This window comes from Papilio machaon, chromosome 1, assembly GCF_912999745.1.
Source record: "Papilio machaon chromosome 1, ilPapMach1.1, whole genome shotgun sequence".
In the NCBI taxonomy this organism is placed as follows: Eukaryota; Metazoa; Arthropoda; class Insecta; order Lepidoptera; family Papilionidae; genus Papilio; species Papilio machaon.
The window spans coordinates 6,787,843-6,814,534 of record NC_059986.1 but is presented as its reverse complement, the minus strand read 5'-3'; the positions used below and the strand labels follow the sequence as shown (position 1 = coordinate 6,814,534).

Sequence of the window (26,692 nt, the reverse complement as noted above, 5' to 3'; positions counted from 1 at the left end):
AACCATTTTAGACACTTATAACATTGAATTTGAGATTTTAAAAGGTTTGTCATAGTAGAGTCATGTCAGAGCAAATCTAACGACCCGCGACCCTATGTGGGGTGGAGGGGGTAAGGGCTTATCGAGAGACGGTGTGAAAGCGTATGCCTCTCCTGTCACAAGGGCTTCTTTGTGCATTGCACTAGTACTTTCTAGCGAGGACTTACTTCCTTTTAAACATAATGAACTAAAACGACATACCAGGTTGCGTATACTTATCGACGGTCGAAATTTCAAGTATACGTTAGATAAAGAGATTTCTAGTGTACTTACGCATATGCGTTCATTGCTTTTTTATCTAATGTATATAAGTGATCTAACATTGCACAGAAAGATTAATTATTCTTTTGAAATTTTCATTTGTTTTAAGGTGTAATTGTCACATTACATTTACAGTTACAATTGATTAAAGATTTCGACGAGCATGAAGAGCCAATCGAACGTAATAGCATGTGTTTTTTTTAATTTCGCTCATATTTATACTGCAAATATATACTTAACGAGGATGTAATAGATATTATTATTTCAATAGAAAGTAAAATGACTATCCGTTTCAAATAGTCAAAAAATTTGATACTTTTTCATTTAAAAGTCCCCCGAGTATGAAATTCAAGTAGTCCTTATTTATTGTCATTATATCCCAACTGTCTCTGCTTATTTGATGTAAAATGTTAAACGGGTTTATAAAGCACTTTATTTGTAATATCATGTCTAAGAAAGAATTTCTAATATTACATCCGAAGCGACATTTAATAGGTAGGCAAGAGGTAACCAGAATGAAAACGAATTTGTTTATAAGAAGTATCTTTTATTAACTTATTGAGTTAAGTTTCGTATTGCTCAACAAGTTTTGTTTGGATTAACTTCAGTCTGCTTTTAGATGAAAAGTTTGTGTGCAATACGGAGCCAATTATTTTTAAGTTACAAGTGAACTACGTGGTATGTAAGATTAGAGTATTAATACACATAATTTCGTAAAAATATGTATTTTCTACATATTTTTACATAATATGTATAATAATTACATTTTGCACAAATTTCCATACTTATACTTTTAAGTTAAAAAAACCCTGGTCAAAGTACATCAATGTCTTGTTACGAAAATAGAAACTAATTCCCAACGAGATATAATAAAAGATTAATGTCTCCAAAACGTCCCGCTAACGCGATAACAATCAAAATAATAGAATTACATCACTGTCGGGTGATATAAATAGGTCATTATTTCCTAATCCGGTTCTAATGGTGTAGGCAAAGAGTCATGTCGGGACGAGCGCGGTGAGGTCGCCAAGGAAATGAGTTCAATTTAGCATTATCTCGGAGAATTGACTGCCTGCCGACTGCTTCCGCTTGTTACATTGAATTATATAAAATGACAACGGCACTCGGAAAGCTATTCGAAAATTACGTAATAAATGTACTATGATAACGGTAAATACGAGTAGCATTTGTTAAAGTCTATCAACGTAGAAAAATTCTGTAACATTATCATTTAACATCAACAGGTACAATCATGACCAGGCGCTAAAGACAAAAGAAACATTTTATCCATTACTAGCTGTTGCCTGCTACTTCGTCCGCACGGAATTAAAAAAAAAACTAACGAAATTTTTGAAAATATAGTATGTAATATTACTCGAGGACAGTGTATCTTCCCAACAGTGAAATAATTTTTGAAATCGGTTCAGTAGTTTCGGAACTTATTCAAAGCAAACAAACAAACAATCAAATCTTTTCTCTTTATAATAGCAGTATAGAATAGAAGTATAGATAAAACGATTTTAATCATTGTGGATCATGAACTATTGTTGAACCAGAATGTTTTATTTACATTACACAAATTATCGTTTTTCAGCGGGTGTGATGACGTACAGCGTTCGCTGGAACTACTGGACCAAGTGCTGAGCGAGTACGACGAAGGCGAGCCACGCTCGCTGGAGGCCCGCGCCGCCGCCACGGCTGCCACGCCGGCTACGCCCGCCACGCCCGCCACGCCTGCCACACCTGCCACGCCAGCTACGGACGACGACTCGCCGCTCGCGGGACACACCTCAGAGGACGATGGATACATGAGCATGAACGGAAGACGGTGAGAAACCCTTTAATAATTTCAATCCAATCAATTTTAATAAAACATTTTTTTTTCATAACATAAAGTGACAAACGAGCAAACTGCCATCTGAATTCGCCGAAATAGCGAAGCGACCGCTGCCCATGAACAATTGCAATTGCAGATTTGTTGCCTACCTTTAAAGAACGGAGGAAGGTACCCACAGAAAGAGAATATTTATCCTATGCATCATCTCCTCCGCCAAATCCTCTTCCAATTGCCATCATCTCTTCATAAGAAAATGGTGTAGAGGGAACTTTGACTAAAATTAGGCCTCCGGCAGGAGTACAAATAAACATGATTGTAACGTGTCTTACAAAAACAAAGTCTTCAACCACGATTTTATTCATCAGAACACCATTCAAAGACACTCAACTATACGTAAATTTACTTAATTTTAAAACTGTCCTATTGTAAAGTTTGAGAAACGCTTCAGTTAAACAAAACGCAAAGAACACACATTATTATAAAAGATCTGTATCTACATAAGTAAATCATTTCAAAGTGACAGTTGTTGGCGTCACACGTTGCGGATTGAAATCTATCACGAGATACAAACTGGAACGACATTATGTTATACACCAGTATTGAGCGCTCTTTATGCTTCCAATGTTATTTTTACTATAACATACTATGTTTATGTAAACTCTAAGTACCCTTGTGTCGCGTCGACGTTGTCAGTCATATACTCTAATAAAAGAATTCAATGACGAAAGTAATGATTGGCATTAAATTCAATTACAGAGCGAAATTCGCGTTAGGGTTCCGGCCGACGGAGGAGCGCGAGGAGCCCTCGCCCCCCGACCCGCCATCACCGCGCTCACCGCACTCGCCGCAATCACCGCCGCCGCCGGAGGAGGCGCAGCGGATCATCTCCACGTTGCTACCCAAGTACGACATCACATTCCGTATTTCTTAAACAATGGCATAAAATATAGTTCATGATTTAAAGAAACAAAGTGTTCTACTATTTGTCTCCGTTAAAGCAAGACAAGCAGTGATCAGTTAAAAGCACATGTCTTTTTGTAAAATACCTGCATAAAGTTACAGTTAGCACAAATATCTGGGTTAATGAAATGTTACTTTTGGAAGCACGTACAAGTAATTTCATACATTGATGTTAAAATGACTTATACAGACAGCACGAGAGAATAGATTAAATGTCAATTTTATCAACAAATACTAGAGATCTATTTTTTTATTCAATTTCAGAGTATCACCGGCGAATTCTGCGAAGCGGACCATTTCAGCGGAAAGGACCGAAGCTGAAAAACTTGATTCTATTATTAGTGTCAATGGAATAACAACTGCAACGCAGACAACATTTGTAAGTATATCTTGGCGTAATTATCAACAGCCATATTAATAGTTTTAAATTAATAAAATATTAATATAAAAATATTTACATTGCAATAATGTCCCATATATATTTCCAGCCGAAAACCAGACATCAGCGGCCATATGGCTGGGATAAGGAGGTGGAGACGAACGGGTTCCAGCTGCAGCCGGCACCCGCGCCCCCCTACCGGTTTTCCTCGCTGCAGCATGGCGCGCGCCCGCCGCAGGACTCGGCCGCCTGGTTGCCACCGCGACACGCCCCCGTCATCAAGTCGCCCAGCTTCGACAGCCCCCCAGTTTTCCCCTTCATGGGCTTCTCCAGCGAATTCAACGACAAACCTTACAATGAACACCCCGTCACTATATACCCGGGACCAAACATCCAATTCAATAGACAAACCAACTCGCCCACTTACAACATACAAAAGTTATCACCTTCTAATATAAAGAATTTGGAAAGGAAGAACGTAAAACGCGACAGCAGATCGGACGGGGAGATGCTGTCGCCGCGAGGTAAGATACCTCCGCGGACTCTCGCCGGTTCTATGGAGAGGCATAGAGAAGTGTGTAGAGGTTCTTCGGAGGACGTAATGGACGGGCGCAAGACGAGAGGCTCGAGCCGGAGCAACGACGACGAGCACTTCTCCGACGACTCCCTGGAGGAGCCGTTCCCCCCGCCCCCGCCCCCGCCGCCGCCCGTCGCCACGACGCCCTCCAAGCGCAACTCCATCGCCTGGGAAGTCTCCCTCGACGGTGATGATCCTCTTCTCACTCCGGGTAGCACTAAGGTACGAAGATATATATCGCCATTTCATCAATGGGTTTCCTTCCTAAGTGAAAATATGTTTTGTAAAAATCCTCTTCTGCATTTGCAGGTTATTGGCCGTAGACGACGAAAATCAGGAGATCAGTCGCATTCGAGCACAAGTTCAATACCGCAGAGGCTGGACGACGACTGGGGCGAGGAGTACTGGCCGCCGCCCCCCGCCCACTGCTCCCCGCTCGCCTCGCCCGCCGCGCACCCCGCGCACCCCGCACACCCCGCGCACCCCCCTCACTGCCCCTCGCCCGCCTCCGACCTCGAGCACGACGCGCGCCGCGACTTCGCGTGCGGCACATACGTCATCAGGAAGGGCAAGAACCGGAAACAGCTCCCGACCTTCAATAAATCCAGCGCCAAAACAAATACCAACAATTTAATTCAAACGCACAGTCTCAATAGAAGCACCGACAAATCAATAGACGGCTCCAGTATATCTATCAGCGGCTCCGGATCCGTCGGCTCGTACAACTCCAGACCTAGTTCAGATTTAAGTTTGCCCCAGTCGCGCTACAGTGTCGACCTCAACTCCCGTCTCAGTCGTGAACTGAACACGCCCAACTCCCGGTACAGCATAGACCTGTGCACGCCCAACTCGAGACTGAGCAAGGAAATGACGTCGCCCAAGTCCCGGCTCAGTCTAGATCTCAACAACGGCCAAGATAGGTACATCAACCCGGAATTTTTCGGCCACAGCCCAAAAAGCAGAAAAGTAAACGCGGAAAAGCCCGTTACGCCCAAATGTAACGTCGCTCAAAGCAAATTGTCGCCGCAGAACAGGTTTACCGATTTTAAAAAGTATTCGTCGACATTCGATAACATACAGTCGTTAATTAAGGAAGGAAAAGTAGAGGAAGCTCCGCAAATAGAGTGCAACGAGACGGTGAACGAGCTGACCACGGTTCCCCCAAACATAGTCCGAGTGATATCGTTGCCGAGCCTCGGCGAGGGGGAGGTGAACGGCGCGGGGCGGCAGGCGCTCATCACCACGGTGGAGGAGGAGGAGGACGCGGAGAGCGCCGAGCCCGGCTCCAGCGGGGACACCTCGCCGCTCCGCAAGATCGAAAATAATATTAGCGCTATTCTAAGTCAGGGTCGGGACCAAAAACACTTTACGCCGTACATGCCTAAAGACTGGAATATACATAAGGACGAATACTGTGATGATGTATCTAAGGAGATTTTAGAAACCAATTACCGTTATAGCTCTAGGGACAAGCAGAGGAGACACGACATCCAGAAGTCGTCGAGCCACAATGAAATACAAAACAGGTCGATCGACCGCCGCGATCGGTCATCGGGCAGGCGGTCGAACAGCATGCACAAGTCCGCCAGTTCCAAGGACGCGCCGGTTGGCTTAGTGCGTCAGCCGTCGTCGTCCGACTCCGCGGTATCGAGCGGAGGAGACTTTCCGCTAAATGTCCAAATAGTGGAACACCCGTACAGGCCTCCTTTGCCCCCGTCCCCCAACCTCGGCCACGAGAGGGGCCCTCTTCCGCAAACTCCCGAGTCTCCCAAATTCCCTCCGCTGCCTCCCTCCCCGGTGCAAGAGGTCGAGGACGAATACACGGAGATCATGCAGCCGACCGAGCGACGTCATGTTAAAAAAGCTGACACCTTACCAACTCCCACCTTGGAGTCAAGAAGGAGGTATGCATTTCTGCTTTTTATATGTACATATAGAAATAACAACCACAACTTACAAATATTCTATAACCTAATTTTTAAAGCATTCTCCCCCAGTAATTATATATTTTTTTGACAAAAGTTAATTGTGAGTTGATATATGGTAAATGCTTCTACTGAATGAAAAAAATTAAGATATACTTACTCGTAGAACTAGAGTTCGTTTTACACTAATTTCAGTAGCAACATACAAAGAATCATTTCAGAAGACCATCAAAATATAACGAGTCGTCATAGTAAAAACCCCATAGGTAAAACCATCAACGTAAGACTTATCTCGTTTATTTTTTATTATAATTAATGTTGTACTTTGCAACTGCTAGACCTTCAGAGCCGCCGGCGGTGCCTCCGCACCGGGACGCCACCAACAGCCTGAAGACGCGCTCAATGGAGGCCGGCTACAACAAGAACCGCAGGAGCAGCAACTTCAAATCCGGTTCCACGGACAGAAGAACTTTACCCACAGGTTACATTTACATCGTTCATTTTAAAATACATTACATACAGAAGTATTTTCTCAGGTTTACTTTTTTTAAGTTGTAGTGAATGATAATGCTGTTAAGACACTTTTAATTGTATCGATGCTACTAGCGCCATCTATCTTAGGCATAGCCGTCTAATTTAGTTTCACTACAACATATTATAGATGTCACTTTTTCATACATTATTTCCTTTATTATTTAGAACTAGCAGTCGCCCGCGACTCCGTCCGCGCGGAATTAAAAAAAATAAGTAGCCTATGTGTTCTTCTAGACTATATTCTTTGTCTCTACTAAATATCATCAAGATCCGTTGAGTCGTTACGAAGATACCTTCAAACAAGCAAACATCCATCCATCCATCCATGTAAACATTCGCATTTATAATATTAGTAAGATAAAAATGCTACAAGCTAACTTTTATCAAGATTTTATACATCGTCGTATTTTTCAAGAAAGTTTCTCTCATTGTGGACCGTTTAACGTTTCAGATGTGGGTGCAAGCGGTGCTCGTCGACGCACCCTGCAGCGTCAGAACCGAGACACGTCTGCGGGATGTCGAGGCCCGCTGCAGACGTCGGCGAGCCTGCCCGAGACGCCGGTGTTCGCGCGCGGCTGTGACGTGCCGCGCACTCCGCCACGGAACTCCACGGGACCACCGCGCAACAACACTATCAATTCTATACAGACCATAGGCAAGTCTATCTTTTGTACACTGCGCCTCCTCCCGCATCTCGTTACGTCCCGCTTTACGTAAAATTGTGTTATGCGCATCGACTTTTGCGAACTCCCATAAAATGTATAGGGGTAATCAAACATCGTGTTTTCTTTTTCAAATAAACCAACGAATAATCCGTGTTCCAAACCAAAGTTGAAGAATTTGCACCATAGACAATAGCACACTTTTCGCTAAAACTCTATTATACCAAAACTTTTCTGGTGAAACGCATTTTTTTTCAATGGAATTGAAATACGAACGCATAAAGGAAATAATTTAATACATTTTATTTAAATTCTAATTGAACATTTAACAAGTAATGTTATTTCATGATACTAGTTTTAAACTTCTTACAATTGATACAAGAGAGGCTTTTGTATTTTCTGTCATATATGTGTAACTAGCAGTCGCCCGCGACTTAGTCCGCGTGAAATTAAAAAAAAAATTAAGTAGTCTATGTGTTCAAGACATTCAAGACATCATAGTAAAATTCTCATTTATAATGTTAGTAAGATTCAGTGTATGTATAATTTACAAAATGACTTGATGAATGATTTAAGTATGGCTGTAACGTGACTACTCTAAACAATTGTATAAATATTTCTTCCCGCTCATTTTCATTGAATAAAAACATGAGACATCAATGTTTTAGTACAAGTAAACAACTAATAGATGCATCTAAGTAGCCCTTTACTCAAGAAATGCACTAACAATGGACATTCATGACATCTTATATGGTATTGTTCTATTTTTGTTATCAAAACCATTTTACGTTAATGTTTACTAGAAAATGCAAATATTTACGCAATATAAAAAACATCAAATCGTTTAATCAATAACAAATCGTTTTTTTTTTAATTTCATAATTTATTTAGTCGTACTAAAATAGTGAGAGCAGTAACATCGAAAGAGTTTTATATAATTTTTATATAGAGTTTAAATAACGGTTCAGCCATCTCTAAACATTCACTTGTTTAATTTCTGATCTACCTTTCTTTGTTTTATGTTTATAATTGTGTAATGTTTGAATTTTACTTTAAAACATCTTGGTGAGGGTATTTTAAAAGAATTTATAAATATAACTTTGTAGAAACATAGTGATACTTCAATCCGTACTTGTTATATTATCGGTTGTTTAAATGCATTTGAGGGATAGATCAACCGACTGACGTGGTGTGTACTTCAGTACGGCTGCACGGATCTGGAACTCAGGTTGCTTACAGTGCTTCAGAATATAGTTCTTTTTGTTTCTTTTTTTTATATCTACTCAACGAAAAATAAAACAGTTTTTTAACTCCTCTGACTACTAATCTTAATTTCAAAAACTGAACACACAAAATTGTGCTTATTTGATTTCTGCCGCTTTTTAAAATAGAATAGAATTAGCGGATAGTAGCTTCAACTAGCGCTGTTACGTCTGAACGAAACGAAAGCTGCCATTTCCAAGCAGCGACGTGTCTATGAAGCAGATGAAGCGGCGACAGGTAGTGTACAACAATGTGATGTGTGTGCAGGGAGTTCGGCGACGCTGGGCGGGTACGGGCGCGGCTCTGTGATGGGCGCGGCGTCGGGCGTCTGCACGGGCGCAGACCTGCTGCGGCTGGGCGGACCGCCGCGCGGCTGGTATCCACGACAACGGCACAGGTAACTACTGATTACCATTACTAATAACGCCTTGAATTTATGTAATACATATTCATAGGAAAATTTACCCTGGATTTGTAATGACACACCTGAACATTGAAATACAGAGGTAACATTGTGTATTCGTGTTTCGGCAACAAATCTACCGCGGTCGTCCGCCCAGGGCGCTGAAGAGAAAAGGAAATGCCTAAAATAAGCCTTTTAATCACCCCAAAGGCATGGTAAAAGAGACCGCCGCAGAAATGTTGCGTAGGGAAAATGTTTCTGACGTCAGACATCTCATTACCAATACAGCATGTTTATGCTGCAGCTGGTTCTCCTGGCACTGGCGGTACAACCGTGAATTTATCGTATGTGAATTTAACGTCTTTATCAATAAAGTTGTACATATGTCAAACGTTTTCTACTCATCCGACAGCACTTCGCCCATCAAACACCATGAAGACATTTAGGTTACATTTCTGTTGCCGGCTCTACCGTATGTTAATATAATAATTTTGTTCCAGGCCCGCGTCAACAGAGCACCTAGACAGACTAACCACATCGTCGAAGATAGGAGTGGACCATCCCGTGGCTTGGGAAGGTTCCGGCGCGCGCAAACCATTAACGCTCCCGCCAAACCTTACGCCCAAATTCTTCCAGAAATCACCGCGAGAAGCACTTCGTAGAGTTACGAGCTTATTAATAAGAAAAGGTGAGTGATAATTAAATATAAATAATCATAAAGACACCGGTAGATGTAGGCCTAGGAAGAGATGGATGGATTGCGAGAAAGATGACGTGATCAAGAAGGGGGTGACAATGAAGATGACGACAGACAGATTAATTTGGAGGACAGAAACCTGATGCAACGACCCTACGTAGATAGGACAAGGTCAAGGAGATGATGATAAAGACACAACGCAATAATAGATTAGCGTGATGTAAAGGTAAAAGTACGCGGGGTGGAGCACATCCGTGCACGCTGTTCTCGTTCCTACATTCTAGACCAATTATTACCCCATTTCTGGAATGTTCCACACAATACAAATTGCCTTACAATTATTTCACCTTATACTAGGTACAATATTTGTTTGCTGAACGAGACACCATTTCTATAACCTGATTGTACTGTATTCATTTTATAATTACACAATATGCAAATCACACATTTATTGCCTTGCGTTGTTTGCGCGTAAACAAGTCTGTAGGTATCAAAGCAAAATGTAAATACATTGTCTATAACATTGTATGCAATTCTTGTAGTGTAACATATAGTTTTGTACAATTACATATGCTCGTCTTATATTCGTGAAAAATATCCGTTAATTATTGTAAAAGAATCTAAAGTCAAAATCTAGCATTATCACATTTTAACTGTACACCTCAATTAACAACAGGGACGTCAAATTCATGTAGGCCATTACGGCATTTAATATTTTTAGTTATTTTTAACATTTACAAAATAAAGGTGGCTAATGTTGTACAGTGAGAAAATCTGTTTTACTACAAATGTTTTGGAAATTAGGCCTTTTAACGACAAGTTTACAAAAACAGCTCGTTTTAGGATTTGAAAGATATATATTAAAATAATATAACCTAATCGATATGACTCATACTTTTTCATATAAAACTGCTTATTATCATTTTACGATAGTGTGTAAATTACATAGAAAAAAAATTAATAGACTATCGAGGAATCATAATCTATGATGATAGTTACATTTATTATGACGTTTTACTTCAAAGAGTTATGAATGAAATAATCGCATTCATTCATTATTACCAAACGAAGTGAATAAAAGATTAATTATCAAAGATTCATCATTGTTCAGAAAACAACAAAGTTAACACAATATTTTCTATTGTGACAAGAAAAACGTTTTCTACGACGACTAAGTTTTAAAAGGATAATACGTTTAAATAGGCTTTATTTAAACCAAATATGTATAATGACAGACGACATGAAATCTATTTATTTTACAATCAATTAAAATTAAATATTAAATAATTGTCTAAGAAACAGCTGTATTTCTGCCTTAGTTAAGACGTCTACTGTAAGACTGGTATAGTAACTTGTCTATCCCAAGCCACTTGAAACACCAACAGCTTTAAAATCTCATAATAGTATGTAGTTTGTAATATTAATAGCAGTAATAGTATGTATGAGAGTTGGTGGCTCAGGGGTTAAGCACTTAACTTGCAATCTACAGGTCCTGGGTTCGAATCCAAATGTACCAATGTGTTTTTCTACTTTCGATTTACATGTACATTTATACGATGTTCTTACGGCGAAGGAAAACATCGTGATCGTGCACATATCTGAGAAGAAATTCAAAGATATGCGTGAAGTCAACCCGCACTTGGCCAGCATGGTTGACTATGGCCTAGTCACCCCTAAGTTAGGGTAAGCTCCGAGCCCCTCGGTGGGGACTTATAGTGAGCTAGCTGATGATGAATGTTATGTATCCCGTACATTAACGCTTAGAAAAATGCTAGTGTTATAGTGCAAGAGACAAAAAACAGTAGGTGATTACAGCATTTATAAGAAAAATAGTATCAAATACGATTGTTATATTTTCCACATGTTCTATAGTCTGTGCACGATTTCAAAAGAATTTTATAGCCACTTTAAATTCTAATAAATCATAATTTTCAATGAAATCTCTTAGAATATCAAATATCTTTTATACATCTTTGCAAGTCATTACACAGTTTGTTATACGGATGTATATATCCTAAAATAATAATCCTATAGAGTTATAAAAAGCTCTTACGTCATTGCATGGTGAGAATCTGATTAAAAAAATAAACAGGCTTCTAAAAGTGTAAGTTTAAACAATTCGCTTGCCTGAGTCACAATGGTATGAATATGTTCTCACTAAAATTACACGTTTATTAAAATTTTACACTTTACATTTATATGTATAAATAAATAATAAATTATACTAATAATAATGAATTAATCTCAAAAAATATCAAACGTTTTAGAATATCCGTAATATTGATTCATATCGATAATAGATGGCAGCACTTGCATAAAATGTGCTGTAGTCAGCTTACTTTTGCTATTGTAATTTTCCTTATCCAGATTAACAATTCTTGTTTTCTCGACTAATTGCAATGTTAACGTTTATAAGTAATAAAAAATACTCTACGTACTATCATTATAATTAACCCAAATACTTCAAAATAAAATACAAGTTTTAGCATCAACGATGTAAAACTTGAATTTTTTTCACTTTTCTTTTACGAATAAATAGAAATATCAATAATGAAAACAAAAAAAAACTAAGCTGCATTTTATATTTTCGAATTCACGAGCAAACATTTATGTATTCGTACGACAAACACGTGCCATTCTGTCCCCTTTACAACCCCAAAAAAGGGGTCCGATATTTAAATCCCGATTCAGCCTTTGCGCTGTTATTGTTCCTATCTAAATAACGAACCTACGCATACGAACGGTGTAACAATACGGCATTAACAATCGTTTACGGGGACCTCAAAAGTTCGACTGCACAATAGAGCACCGCATACAATAGCGATTCTGTTACCTGCGACATCAATATGTGCATAATGGTATGGCATGATTCAGAGACAGACGTCCCTCGCGCGCCCTGCCTGACACTGAGTCATCGCGCTGTGCCCGGCCGCGGCCATGTCGATTGCCGATATGACCCTATCCCATGATTAATAGAGACGTGAAAGGAGATAGTTATGATATCCGACGCGGACTCACTATTATTTATTGACTGTGATAAATAAATTTCGCAGAACGCTCTCCTATCCGCCACGCGACGATCCAAACGATCCATGATTTATGTACTCAACCGGCCTTTACAGACATGAATAGATAATTCATTCGTTTTATACTACATTTATTAGCGTAAAAGTTAACTGTTATTGCAAAGAGTATGTACATATTCTGTCAAAACCGGTCGTAGTTCCAAAGATGGCAACCGGTTGGGCGTCGAGGCCAATACGAGCGCGCCGGCGCCCTACATACGGCTGGCCTGGCCATCGCCATTGCCATCGGTCGATATCAAATCTTAAACGTTTCCATTACCACCGAATTCTTAATTCCTGCACATTTATGCATTCCGGAGAAAGTTTAATGTTTGATAATTGAAATTTCTCGAAAATATTTCACTTCATCGTCACTAAATGTTTGGAACGTCGCCAAAGTTCTTCGACCATACGAAAATAAACATCATGGTCGCCAAAAGAGGTGGAGGTTCGCTATTTTTAGTTTTTTGTTTTAACATTAATTTGGCATAAAAATTAAAACTTATTTTCATGAATATTATCTTAGTAATTTTGTCGAACAGTCCAAATTATAAACATTACATTATACCTAAAATTTCATGCTAAATAACTTGGATAAAGTTTTTACAGCAATTTTCTCTTATTTAATATTTTTTCATGAAAATATGATTAAATTGTTTCTAATTCGTTATTCGATTTGTTTTCACATTACAGTTTGTTACATCATCCTTACTTTAGAATATGCAATTTACAGACATAAAGACCTTTACTTTATAGTAATGTTATAAGTTACTAGCATAAACAAATGAACGGAACGGAACAATTTTGTTTTGGATATTTCAAATAAAACAAAACTAACCGCCTTATGATTTGAACGTAATACTTATCCAGATTACATATAAAACTTTTCCCTCGCCTTTGTTCCTATCCGATACAGATAAACAATCAGATACAATTTTATCATAGTTGATAAGTTTACTTAATCGTAAAGCTATGTTTATCTTTTGTCGATATCCAGCGACAAATTCGGTATATATTCATTCAAAGGAATTAACAATAACATAATCGTAATAATGGAAGAGAACCGCACGTCATTTGAAATGCATTTACCCGTAAATTTTGTCTATGCTTGAATTACATATGACTTAATGACAAGCTAATTTAAATAAAGTATTGGATAGATTGTGTGATAGAGAGAAATGAATTCAGATATGACGGCTATTAAGATGCATGGAAGAGTAGTACATAATGTAACGAACCCTCTGTAGGGAAAAGGCAGGCAGATTTTGATAAAAAGCTAAATTCTTTATTTAAATTTCGAACCACGTAACGATTAGTAGTTAAATAATCGATACTTAAATTCTAGAAATCATAACCTTGCATAATATTTCGTTGAAAGTCTTGTCTAAATAATTTAATCGAATCAGTTATCTTTATATAGCTGCATTCATTGATATGTTTACTAATGGATATGAAACAGATAATAACTAAATTACAGATAAAAAATATGTTTAATATATTTATATATGTACTATGTAATATTTTACCAGTTTCCCCCCCTAGTATATTTTGTATTACTAGATATACAATTGGTAATGCAACGTAATTCTAAAACCTGACATTACACACGTTTAGACTGTTGCTACAATAAATTTCTTCATATTTATTTTTAATATTACTCAACGTGATTTACTATGTACCTGAACAAACTCTAGTTTGTAATAATAACAAGATATAAATATACATTTGACGTCTGACCGTGGTGAGAAAACCTTGTTTTTCGCACCGCAATTTCTGGCTACACTATCTAATAATTAAGATTGTTATACCCAGGGTTCAATAGTTTGAATCAATGAAAAAATATTTAAGTAAAACTTTTAAAAAGTAAAACACAGTCGCACTTAGCAAAATTAAAATTATCGCGAGTGTGTTATCATGTCAATAAAATTTGCACACACGCCCCGTTAATACCAATACGCTATACAGATAAAGTACATGTCGAGTTCAAGCACGTATATATCTGTATCTATCAGTTAATACCTTGAGTTTTTACTGCCAATGTAACTATACAAAAACAATGTCTTTGAAAAAAGAAAATAACACGTTGTATAAATTCGCAAATAGAAACACACGGCCAGTATCATTGCTAAGTATTATGTACAACAGCTAAGCCTTGTCTGAAATTATGTATGCATAAAATAAAGAATAAAAAAATATAGTGTTCGCCACATTCGTTATTCCGGTAGGATTGTCCGTCGTATTGTCGGCGAGTATGCGACATGAATGCAAATGGCGGCACATCCGTCTCCGACCGACTCCGAATCTACGACTACATCCGGTCGATGACATACCGAGACCGAACCGACACTACACGAAGCCACGAGCGCCTCTCGTATCGACATCTCATACGGCAGGCGGTCGCGGTAGTGGGTACAGTCGCCGTCGTTTACGTTGTTCCACTTGAAACGATACATTTTACACTATACAGTAGACAATTCTTTGTAATTTGATTGAAACATTGACAGCACCCTTATTATTTGCTTGCAAAAAGGGGTGGGAGTTTAAATTAGTTGCGAGTTGCAAGACAATTTATCTGTAACTAACACCACGAACGAAGGTGACTGTACTCACTACTGGTCAACAACCCCTTATTTAAAACAATGTATGAAGAATTTGCGATAATGTGCTCACTTAACCGCATATTGTTTATGTTATTTGTAGAATATATGCTACAGATAGCTGTTTTTTTTATGTAATTTATCTCTGTATTAACATTAATATACATACATATTTAAAAATAAATATACTTAAAAACTTCAGCGATGTAATTAGTAGTTGAGGAAATTTCTAAATAATTATATTATACTAAGTATTAAGTATGTTAAAAAGTATTAATATATTGTATACTAGCTGTCGCTCTTGACTCCGTCAGCGCGGAATAAAAAAAACTAAATTTAACAAGGAGATCCATTTAGCCATTCTAAACATAAATAACGAACATCCATCCATTTCTCTATCTGAACTCTCGCGTTTAATTTCAATATAAATCTAAACTGTTTATAAAAGTCGTGAAAACTCAACATGATCATTCACAAGAAATCATAAGATCAGCATGACTACGCCCTTTCATACAAACGTACATGCATACACACACAACAACGTCTACAGACAGGCAACCTAAAAGCTTTTACGGCCGCGACTTTGTCGAGCCACGAGAACCATATGGCACAGTACAGTCATATAAAAACTTTAACGTATTTAATGACATTGGTACACTGAAATTAAACAAATGAACACATGTTTTAACATTTATTTATAGAACTGTTATTTTAATCTTTCCATTTAATGATATCCTACCATATGACTCAAAAAAGAATAATTTTACCGGACAGTTATAGAGGCTATATGATTAATAGTCAGTTACTTCGGACTAGTTTCTTTGAATTTATAAATATATATTTTATTCGTGCATAAACATAAAACATAAGTTTCAAATCTATTAGCGGCAGCATGGTGTTGAAACATTATAAAATAAATTGTAAGTAGTCGTGCGTGATATTACCAAGCTTAACCTTAGTATCCTTTCGTATCACACGCTCGAGTACGGCCTCGTAGTAATCCAATATGGGCACGTCGCACCGCACGCGTGAGACGCCACGCTTCGCTTGCACCATCAGCTCCTTGGTGTTGAGACCTCACAAATTAATCATTAACGACCTCACACATTCGAATTAACTCATTTATTGGAGACTACAGTCCTGATTAATTGGAGATTAATAGTACAGAGCACTTTTAATTGCCGCACTCAAAGGTTTTATTTTTCATAACTTTTACATGATGTTTTTAGTTGATATACAAAAGTCTCCAATATTAATTTTTCTCAAAAATTAATATCATGAAATTGAACAATTGAATACTTTATTGACTTAACATATTTGTATTTATAAAGAAGGAAACAACCATTATTTTATGAGGCTTTGTCCGTATAATTGTGATAATATAAAACTGAACACACATAAAACTATAAGCCCGGTATGTGATCTTTGTGAACACCATAGAATATCGATACCACACATGTTTGTTGCGTCAAACCTAAATATAGCTCGTGTATTTGTTTCCTTTAACTTTATAAAACATTTAGTTACACATAAATCGAGACGGAACAATGAGAGTAATTACCATTAATAATAATATATTAGTGTTATGCAGTTCATTAGTAGTCTGAACTATCGGTTTTCCTGCATCGTCTGATCTGTAAAATGGCTACAGCGGTCAAACGAAACGAATTAAATCTTATGATCTTTCTCCTTTGCCTGTTTTAATTATAGATATTACGTTCGAATGGTTAAGGCGTGCGACACACCATACGGGATGTGATCGCAGATGGTGTGGCCCATGTGTACTGCGGGTGCGGGGCGAAGGGGCCGCGAGTGAACTCCACTGCCAAGGCCGCGCCTTTGCCATGAACGCAACTCTGATACGTTGCAATCGTCTAATTAATTTTATAGCGCTTTTATCACAGACTATTGGCTTTTATTGCAATCATTTAGCGTTTATAAACCATGTGATCGACCATATTTGAATGTCAAAATACTTCAACTTGATATTTCTTTATGATTTAATACAAACCAACGGATAAACGCCGTGTTTTTCAATAATCTTGAGATACCTATCAAATAACACCATAATAAACGATCGATTGAGATTATACGTATATTAGATGAAGAAAAATGGATCCGCGTGTATAAGTACACATATTGTAAAATGATATTTTACTAAATACACACATAAGGAAACATGTAATTCACCAAACTTTTACAAATTTTTCCCGGTATAGGATAAGGGTACAAATTTACCCATTTGATATATAAAGAATTGAAAACGTGACCATAAAAATCATAGTCCTAATTCATTTATTTTTATTGCTTACATTAGTGCTTATTTTATTGTAGGCAATTTCATTTTCTTAAGAAAATTATGTACATAGACCACAAAATTTCTTGTAAGCTCATCTGTGAAATACGATAGGTAATTATCAGTGTAAGGGAAAGTTGATTGTAAATTCGCGAGTGTCGGCGGGTTGAACGCTCGGGGGACAGAGACCGGTCGGTCGAAGCAGCGGCGGCGCGAGGCAGAGGGTCCGGCTATAAGTAGAGATGGCTAATAAATCAAAGAACTAGTTGAAACCGTTAATATCCCTTCAACGTAACCGTTTTATTCAACTAGTCACTGGACTTCTCACTAGTCATCCTATATTAGTCGTGATAGTGAGTCCTCAACTAGTTGATGAACTAGTTAAAAGCAAAATAACGTTACGTTTCGTTGACGAAATAACCGTCTACGAGCCATCTCTAAATGAGGGACTGCGCGGTGCGACACCCGCTCCGCAACCACCCCACGGCTCCTATCTCCACGTATTTCCGGCTTCGATCCAAATCTAACCGGTTTTTGCATCTAGACGGGATAAATCTTGTGCAATACTCATGTTTCAGCATTCTTAAGAATGTCTTTTGACAGCACTCAAAGAAGGCTAAAAAACTGATTCTTTCTTCATTGGAAATGAAATAAAGACAATTCAAATTGTTTTAAAAAGATATAGGATTGGCAATTATAACATGCTTGAAAAATGTATATTATACATATTTGATAAGGTAACAAAAGTCATCTTATAGAATATTTTTTGTAATCTTGAAGTACTAAAAATATTTTTATTTCAGCCATCTGTCAAGAAACGCAAATATTAAAATGTTGCGTACCGTTTTGAGTCTACCGAAATATCTTTGTATATTATTCACATCATTTTTTTAAACAAATTTATTGAAAAGAAATTAAATTGCTTGTAGATTTACCTATTAATGCTTACTATTTGATTTCTTAGATGTATTTTCAGTTTTTATTATAAATTTTTTACAGTCATGGCGTCTTTCCAACGCGCATTGGTATCGAAAGTTTTATCGCCACTTTATCGGTTGTGTTGGCGAGATTTTATGCGCCAACGTTACATACCCTTTGACGTGTTACAATCATTATACAATTAAAAAATAAATTAAAAATTTATTGAGATACGATTGTATAACGTTGGTAGAATTGACGGAATACTCTCACAACAGTATGATCTTACAAAATGTATTAAAGGAAGTTATTATATTGTGATGCATATTTTCTTTAAAAGATTTTACCTGCATGTAACCTATGGATGTAGAAATGTAGATGTGTAGTCATCTTAAGTTGTTTTTTTTTTTTAATTACAAAAGTTCGCAGTTTGTACTTGACGGATCCATTACTCGTTTGTTCATTGACATTCTCCATTTGTTCACTTCTGTAATTCGTCTAACCATTAAAATAATCCCAACCTTTCCAAGACTCAATTATCATTATCTACTTTTGCGATACCTTTATATCTACAACTTGAATCCTTACATTGTTACAAATTGTACTATCGCATTAAATACTTAATACTACTTAATAATAATAATTGTAATTTCCTTGTTGTCAGGTAACAATGGTAAAGAGAAGGAGAATGCTCGCAGCAAGGAGGCAACGTCGCCGGCGGCGCGCTCCGCTAACGGTCAGTACTTAATATTATTGCTTATTATAACCATTTCAAACCTCCAAAAACAGGGTAAGTAATGCCGATCGCCGCTACACCGCGTTGCTATAGCAATAACAGGGAGTTAGAGCTTGAATGAGTGCTTAATAATCGAGCGGGGTACGATCGAAGGGGGCGCGTAGGCGAGGGATCGGGGGCGGGAGGGGTAAGCGTCCCCGGGGGTTGCGTCGCCCCGGCGCCCAGTGCGCAGTCGCAGTCGTCACCCTCGCATAAGCCGCTCGCCCCCGCCTCGCGCACACCCCTCTCTGCAGGGGCGAAAACGACCCGGCAAGACAGCCGGCATTTTTGCGGAAATTAGAATTCACCCTATATAACTGGAAAACTTAGTCGTCGGGTCTCGTTTACGGCATTAAATGTAAGTAATAAAGCGAACGTTGTCGCAGCTGAATTAACCGACGATCTATTTATATTATTGACGCCGTTTAATTACGACGAGCCGCCATCAATCATGTCGATAATAATAATTATCGCGTCGCACAGGACGAGAGGCAAAACAACGAGCTGCGGCGAGCACGCCGACGCCCTAATATAAACATAGCCGACGCTCGACGCTTCCGATCGGTAGCAAACTGCCGTCTAAAATGCAATGACAGTTCGTATCACTGTACATGGTCACGCTACTTGTTTAAACTTTAAGTAAGAAAAGCAGAAACCAAAATTTTTAGCGTTTTCTACTTGACAGTAGTATTTATTTCAAATCAGAGACACAGAGCATTCTTTAATGTGATTTACGATCATAAAGTTATTGACATGAGCCCTTTGTTCACTCGCTAATCAAAAAGATGACAGAAAATTCTTACAAAATAACTCAGAAGTTGGATGATATTTTACAATTTATTTGACAGAAGTAAAACAAGCTACTTGCAACTTACTTCGTACGATACATGACTAACAAAGTACTTATCTATGTGTTTATATTTAAAACAGGAGACAAAAGGTCCGAAATAAACACGTAACCGCTCAGCTGTTCCGATAAACGTTGGTACATAATGTCAAGTTGCCAGACGTGGCCTATCAACGGACGAACACACAGATAGTGCGACATCCGCCTCGGCAGCTAGGCAGCGCCGCACACCGTGGCCTGTGGGTAGACATGTTTGGGAAGGAACAATACAGCCGATCTCTATGCTAATGATGATTAATTGTTGTCCACAAACGATAATGATATCCTTTTCACCGATATGTTCAAATGACATCATTATACATGTTCAAAGTAATTCAGATTACTATAGTAAAATATTGATTTTTTAAATTTCGTTATAATGCAACTACGAGACAACGAATACAATACAACAAATACGAGAGTTTGAGAAACAAACTATTATTATCCCTAGTAATCAAAATCAATCTGCATCTTACAAATATATATAATACTAGCTGTCGCCCGCGACTCCGTCCGCTCGCAGTAAAAAAAAACTTAATAGGGGTATGAAAAATAGATAGTAGCCGATTCTCAAACCTACTGAACACGCACACAAAATTTCATGAGAATCGGGAAAGCCGTTTCGGAGGAGTTGAACCACAAACACCGCGACACGAGAATTTTATATATTAGATATAAATGCGAATGTTTTCATGGATGGATGGATGGATGTTTCTTTAAAGGTATCCAGAACGGCTCAATTAATGTCGATGAAATTGGGCATAGGTGTATATCATAGTCTGGAAGTACACATAGGCTTACTTCCAGATTCCGCGCGAACACAATCGCGGGCGACAGCTAGCATACTAATTTCGATAAAAATAAAGACCAATTTCTACATAATAGGGATTACGTCATGGAAAATTAATCTTATCTGTGCAGCTCGGATAAACTACAAAAATGAACGTTCCGTACTCAGAAAGACACAAGAATATTGAGGAAAATAAAAACAGTTCTCTATCTAAAGCAGTATGTTTGGTAATGGTATAGTTAGTCATTTCAAAATGAATCAATTTCTATGGAGTTAGACGATGAAAGATATGTTTCAATGACGTCATACCTTCCCTGACTCAAAATAACAAATGCTTAATTGGTTAGAGTGTACACATCCATTACGCGTATCTGGTGAGCCAAGTGTCGTGGTATTCGTTAATTGGTCTTCTGTCTCGACTCCATTATCTACTGGAGTCAACGATTTGACGACGACTCGTTCGTGCAACGCTGTATGGAACTTATCGACATCGTTTTACGCTCGTTTTCCTTTACCTAACCCTTATTACGTGTCCATAGAACAGACAGAGGTTAACGTAAATAACTTTAAAGGATCAAAAATGACAGCGCTAAGTACCTTAGAAAGGGGATTGTTAATAGATTTTTGTGTTGTGAATAGGAATGGAAGAGTTATAGGGTTTTAGATGAAATTAAAGACCTTAGCATTTTCCCATCACTTTAGTTTACAAACGCGCATATTCTATTGGTTAGGTACTGACACTAGCAGTGGTATCTCGTCAGTAAGGAAGTGCTGTTTAGTTTGGTATCGTCGCTGCATCCGTTCCTGTCGTCAAATTAAAATCTAAAGCATAAATAGTTACATCATAAAGCGTGTCGTTCTTTTTATCGTATTTGTACATAAATGTAATTGAAACTGTGTTCGTAAAATTATACCAGTGTCAGCGTTTTACATAGAACAAGTATTTCACGTCGCCTGTTAGCATAAATAAACTCTTATCTATTTAAGAGGGAAAGCGACTCGGAAATTAGTTACTAAAGACAACATTCCACGCTTTCCAAATTGAGAACATTCGACGGTAAAAAATATAGAATACATTAATCTTTTAAGGTACTACGATAATTAATTGACGTCGTTAATTATTTAAAGACAAAATATAAACATAGCTGTTCAATTACTATTTTAAAAAACTGCACGACTAAATTACATTGATTTTTTTAATTTTTATTTATGAGGTCGTCGACCGATTGCTTACCTTGATCGAGTCAAATAAACATCTTGCAAAAGTTGTTCAAAATACATACAAACTCGAACATTGAATACTTCTTTATGCAAAGCTTTTAGATCCCTTAAGTCCCGTAGTCCCTTACTCTTTGTACTCATCAAATTTTTTATATATTCATTGTACTGTCTTAGTTCAGAAAAGTGTAGAGTTTACTTTGTCTAAAAATTACATCGTAACTCAAACTTTTCATGTTACATTTTTTCTAAAACTATATAAATGGCATTAGCCGTAATTTGATATTACTATTTCCTGTCAAATTTAAAAATAAAGACACACATAAATCACACTTTTTCATACATGTTTTTCACCGTTCTTTGCTTACTAATATTTATAGTTATTTCTGTACAGTTAGTGGTAAACATTTGCACCATTTGGATCTGTTCCAGTGAATACCTCACGACATATTTAAACATAGTAAACGTGTCAGCATAGTTACACTCCTAACCTCAAACGTTTCATTCAACATCATTGCGTAATCGAATTACATAATTTGATATAAAAAAAACTTCCTTCAATTTTGTTTTAGATAGATCCACTTTCATGTTCTGATTACGTGGCCTCTATACGACCTGGGTTAAACGGTGTTTTCATCGCAAGACAAACAACGCATATGCAATTTCAAAAGGTTATTTTCTATCAGATAATGTGCTAGAGTTTTAAAATGTTAAATTACATCGCAATAATCCAAATCATTTCAATGACTATCCGGACATTGTAGGCGCGTATTGAAAGGATAACCGGCAACCGTTAGCGGCGATGACCATGCTCATGCCTACATACTGACAAACGAGGTCAATGAACTACCCACATTTGTCTAGTATTAATAATTCATATTGCAGTGGATTTTTCAGCACACGACGCGATGTAACCATGACGATGTAATTAATTTAATTAAACAATTATTTATTAATGCGGTGAAACGCTCTCCTATCTCCATGATTAACACTTTAATTGGAATAAATGATTTATGTTTTTTATCACTAAGTGCCGAGGTTAGCAGCACATTCACCTTGTCTGAAACCTCTTGTCAACTCAGGTTTACAAACAGTATTTTAAAAGAAAAGCATCTATCCGGCATTAATTTAATATTTAAATCTTCATCGTCACTATTAGAATTTTTACATAAAAGGTAGAACAAGGCGTTGAAACACGTATGTATCTATCACCTGATTAAATAAATATGCAATTTTTTTTTAATGTTACACCAAAACATTTGGATGTATGCACATTTTCCTTTGTATTTAAAAAGTTTAAAAGCAATGTGGAACAGAACAATTGGGCGAAATCCTTGCAATGTAAAAGCGCATACAAAATATTGAGTTCTAGCGAACCACGGATGCGAGAATTTATGACTTCTAGAGAACCATTGACGTGAGTGCTGCCTGTTCTGATGTGTACTGACACCTTAAACGAAACAATTAGCTAGTGATGTGAATAGTGCCAAAATTATCGATAGTCTCTCTTAACTATAAATACTGGTACCTATATCTACAAAATTTCTAAGGGTTCTCGGTCCAATTTTTTTCGAAACTCATATTAAAAAATTCAATTTAACTGTGTAATATTATTTTGGTTGGATGCATATTTGTTACGACGTATATACAGAACTGCTGAACGATTCTTCAGAACAGAGACAAATTACAGCCTAGATTAGCGCACAGGCTATACCAACTGTGTTTCTCTTTCATTTTACGCGGACAAATTCAGAAGCGACTGCTAGTCCAAAAAATGTGATATCTTCGATATATAAGTGGATATATATTTTTTTAAAGTATCGATATTTTTTTATCAAACCTATCATTAGGGTCGTGGGCACGAGAGCGCGCAACGGTACCCGCAATGCCATCTCAAGGAGGCCTTACATAGTTATGTAGGAGAAGGTCGGTTCCGCCTCGCCCCACTGCCGCTACCACTGCCACCTTAGTTACTATAAAGTGAGTCAGTCTAATGCATATGTCTTGCGGGTCTTCGCACATCCGCGCTTCCCCGAACTCACGTTAAAGGGTAATTAAGGTTATAGAATTGCATATTAATGAGTATCAAGACCTATATTAGAACCAAAAGCAATTTTATATACTTTTGTAATTTGTTTTGTAGGCATTAATATCTCTTGATGTCAGGATACCATTTTAAATTCCGTGACTACCGAAACGGTCACATGAAACATTTCAGTTTTTTAGATTTAATATGATTTGTGTAAATCTTTGCGGCAAAGAGAACTTATTGTTATATTTATTACTTAGTAACTTACAGTTTGACATACCAAATACTCATTCCTTGTCGTTAATTAAAAAAAATTACAGACGAGTGCTTACAGTTGCTATTCATATGTGAGCTATTCATTACTTCGGTTATAGCTGAATCATTATATTAATTAAAGTAAGCTACTAAAGCAAATACATAATGAACATCGGGCAAATGATAAGAGGTCACGCGACGATCAGCCGTCAACGACGCGACGCGAGCGCCCCCGGGACACTGCCGATGTTACAAATGTTGTGTTTTTCCTTTTATACTTGGAATTAAATAATTGAAATGTTGGTTACGTAGTTTACTAATTCTAAATAACATGACTTCAATCGTTATTGACCCAATTATTAATCATTTCATAAAACATAAAATTATCATAATCAACATTTTTCACCGTTTTCAGGGGTAATTCGCGCCAATACCTTAATCCAATTTTTTGATCACTATACAAAATTATGGCGCTATTGGCAGAAGTTGAGCAAAGTTCTTCTTGTAGAGTTTATAACATTCGCATTACCATTCGGTCGCCTAACTACACACCTTAATGTGCTAGTTATAAGTTCATCGAAAGTGGTTTCTTTAAGCTGTCAGAATATCGTGGTAATTCTGGTAAGGATTGCCCTGCAGTGACAGTGACTCGCCTAAACTAAAAAACTTGGCCCGTCCCAAATACCAGTATGATTATGAGCAACGCCATAATTACACGCAAAGCGTGCCTCGATCATGTTGCGGTGTTATTTGATGTTATAATATAAAATATACACGTACTTTCTTTTGCTTTGCTAATTAATTTAATGTTTTATAAATTAACTACAATTAAACTACGAGTAATTATAATTTTGAAATCGATTATCTGGCAAATATGGTTGAAAAACACATTGTAGAGGGATGAGTAAGATTTCTGGGTCCCACCCTTTGTATTAAAAATTTACAGCTGTACAATTGCCTACTTTATTGCTTTTAGCATATTTGAATGATTTCTCCAATCAGGTCAGTACTTTTTCAACAATTTTAACTATTCCTGTATCATTTTCAAGAGAACGCTTTGAACTTAATCTTTTTTTTCTCTTGGTTACTGTTCATCGCAATCGTGTTATATTAACTGTCGATTAAAAAACATCTCACATCGTTCATCTTAAACAGAAAGAGATAGCAAATCCATTTCCTTTCTCACATGTCTTTGGCTATCGACACTTACGACTGTGTTTGAATATTTTGTGCTATAGGCGAGAATCTTGGAGGTATATACATACTTGGAACCAAATGCCATAGTGTGTCACAAAAGAGGCATAAATTCGGTGCTATTTGGAAATTGAATTTCTGATAAAAACTTTGTTTCCAGTAAGCCAATAAAATGTTTTCTTTAGAAAATCGCGAATCAATTTTAATAACCCCTAACCGAAACAACAGCAGTGACTGATAAATGAGATACCTAACGTTTCTCACTCTTGATTGGTACGTGAGATCGTGTCGATATTCACGCAGCTAATCTCGGGAACGAACTTTACTATATAGAAAAATTTCTATATCTATACCATTTTGGAACGAAAGCCGTAACCGTTTCTATATTTACACTAAAATGATCAAATTCGCAACTAACACCAAACCCTTTCTATGTAAATGTTTTTTTTTATGGACCTAAGCCGCGGCTGCCTTTGCCTCTTACACAGACGCTACTAGGTGGCGCGTAACCAGTCTTGTCGCAATATCATCACGCGCGAATGATTCGATAAACAACTTGAAATTTGCTACGACAATTTTATAGTCTGTGTTGTGTATTTTCAACATCATTAAAACATATTTTGTACGACTACATAATTTGTTTTTATAATTATGACACAAACTACCTTACAAGTTAATTTTTGCTAACGTTTTGTTATGTCAAAGGTAATCATCCTACACATGTAATATATACTTTGGTAATGACGGTTTTTTTTTTAAACAAATGACTGCGCTGTCGTACACTAAACTTATCGCTAGAATGTCCATGTCGTATTATCACATTGGGCTTATGTGACCATTGTCATTGGGCTGATAAAGTAACTTTCCTTTTAACCAACATTCAGGCAGTGATAAGATAATGCACGGCTTGCTGCAATAGATTGCGTTTTTCGAAGCCATATTGTTGCAGTAATCATTCAAACTTTAATATTACAATTTTATTAGTGTTCTTCGTAGTTAGGTTAAAAGGTAAGAAAAATTATTTCGTTTCATTTCCTTGTAACTAGTAACGTATTTCCACTTCGTCGTCATACACTTCGTCTTCTGAGTAAAAAGTCAAATTTGCTTAAGATTATCCGAATCGTAAATTAAA

The 26,692-nt window shown here is 37.3% G+C and overlaps 1 protein-coding gene across 3 annotated transcripts in view; it reads left to right on the top strand.

Moving 5' to 3' along the window:
* LOC106719977 overlaps positions 1-26,692 on the top strand; it is a 136,702-nt gene that overhangs the window by 106,671 nt on the left and 3,339 nt on the right. For all 3 annotated transcript variants that reach the window (XM_014514474.2, XM_014514475.2, XM_014514473.2), the window contains 10 exons: positions 1,895-2,128; positions 2,894-3,040; positions 3,362-3,476; positions 3,586-4,275; positions 4,363-5,957; positions 6,317-6,459; positions 6,964-7,167; positions 8,705-8,834; positions 9,341-9,528; positions 19,078-19,149. In XM_014514474.2, the coding sequence (XP_014369960.2) occupies positions 1,895-2,128; positions 2,894-3,040; positions 3,362-3,476; positions 3,586-4,275; positions 4,363-5,957; positions 6,317-6,459; positions 6,964-7,167; positions 8,705-8,834; positions 9,341-9,528; positions 19,078-19,149 (3,518 nt within the window). The remainder of the gene's footprint in view (positions 1-1,894; positions 2,129-2,893; positions 3,041-3,361; positions 3,477-3,585; positions 4,276-4,362; positions 5,958-6,316; positions 6,460-6,963; positions 7,168-8,704; positions 8,835-9,340; positions 9,529-19,077; positions 19,150-26,692) is intronic.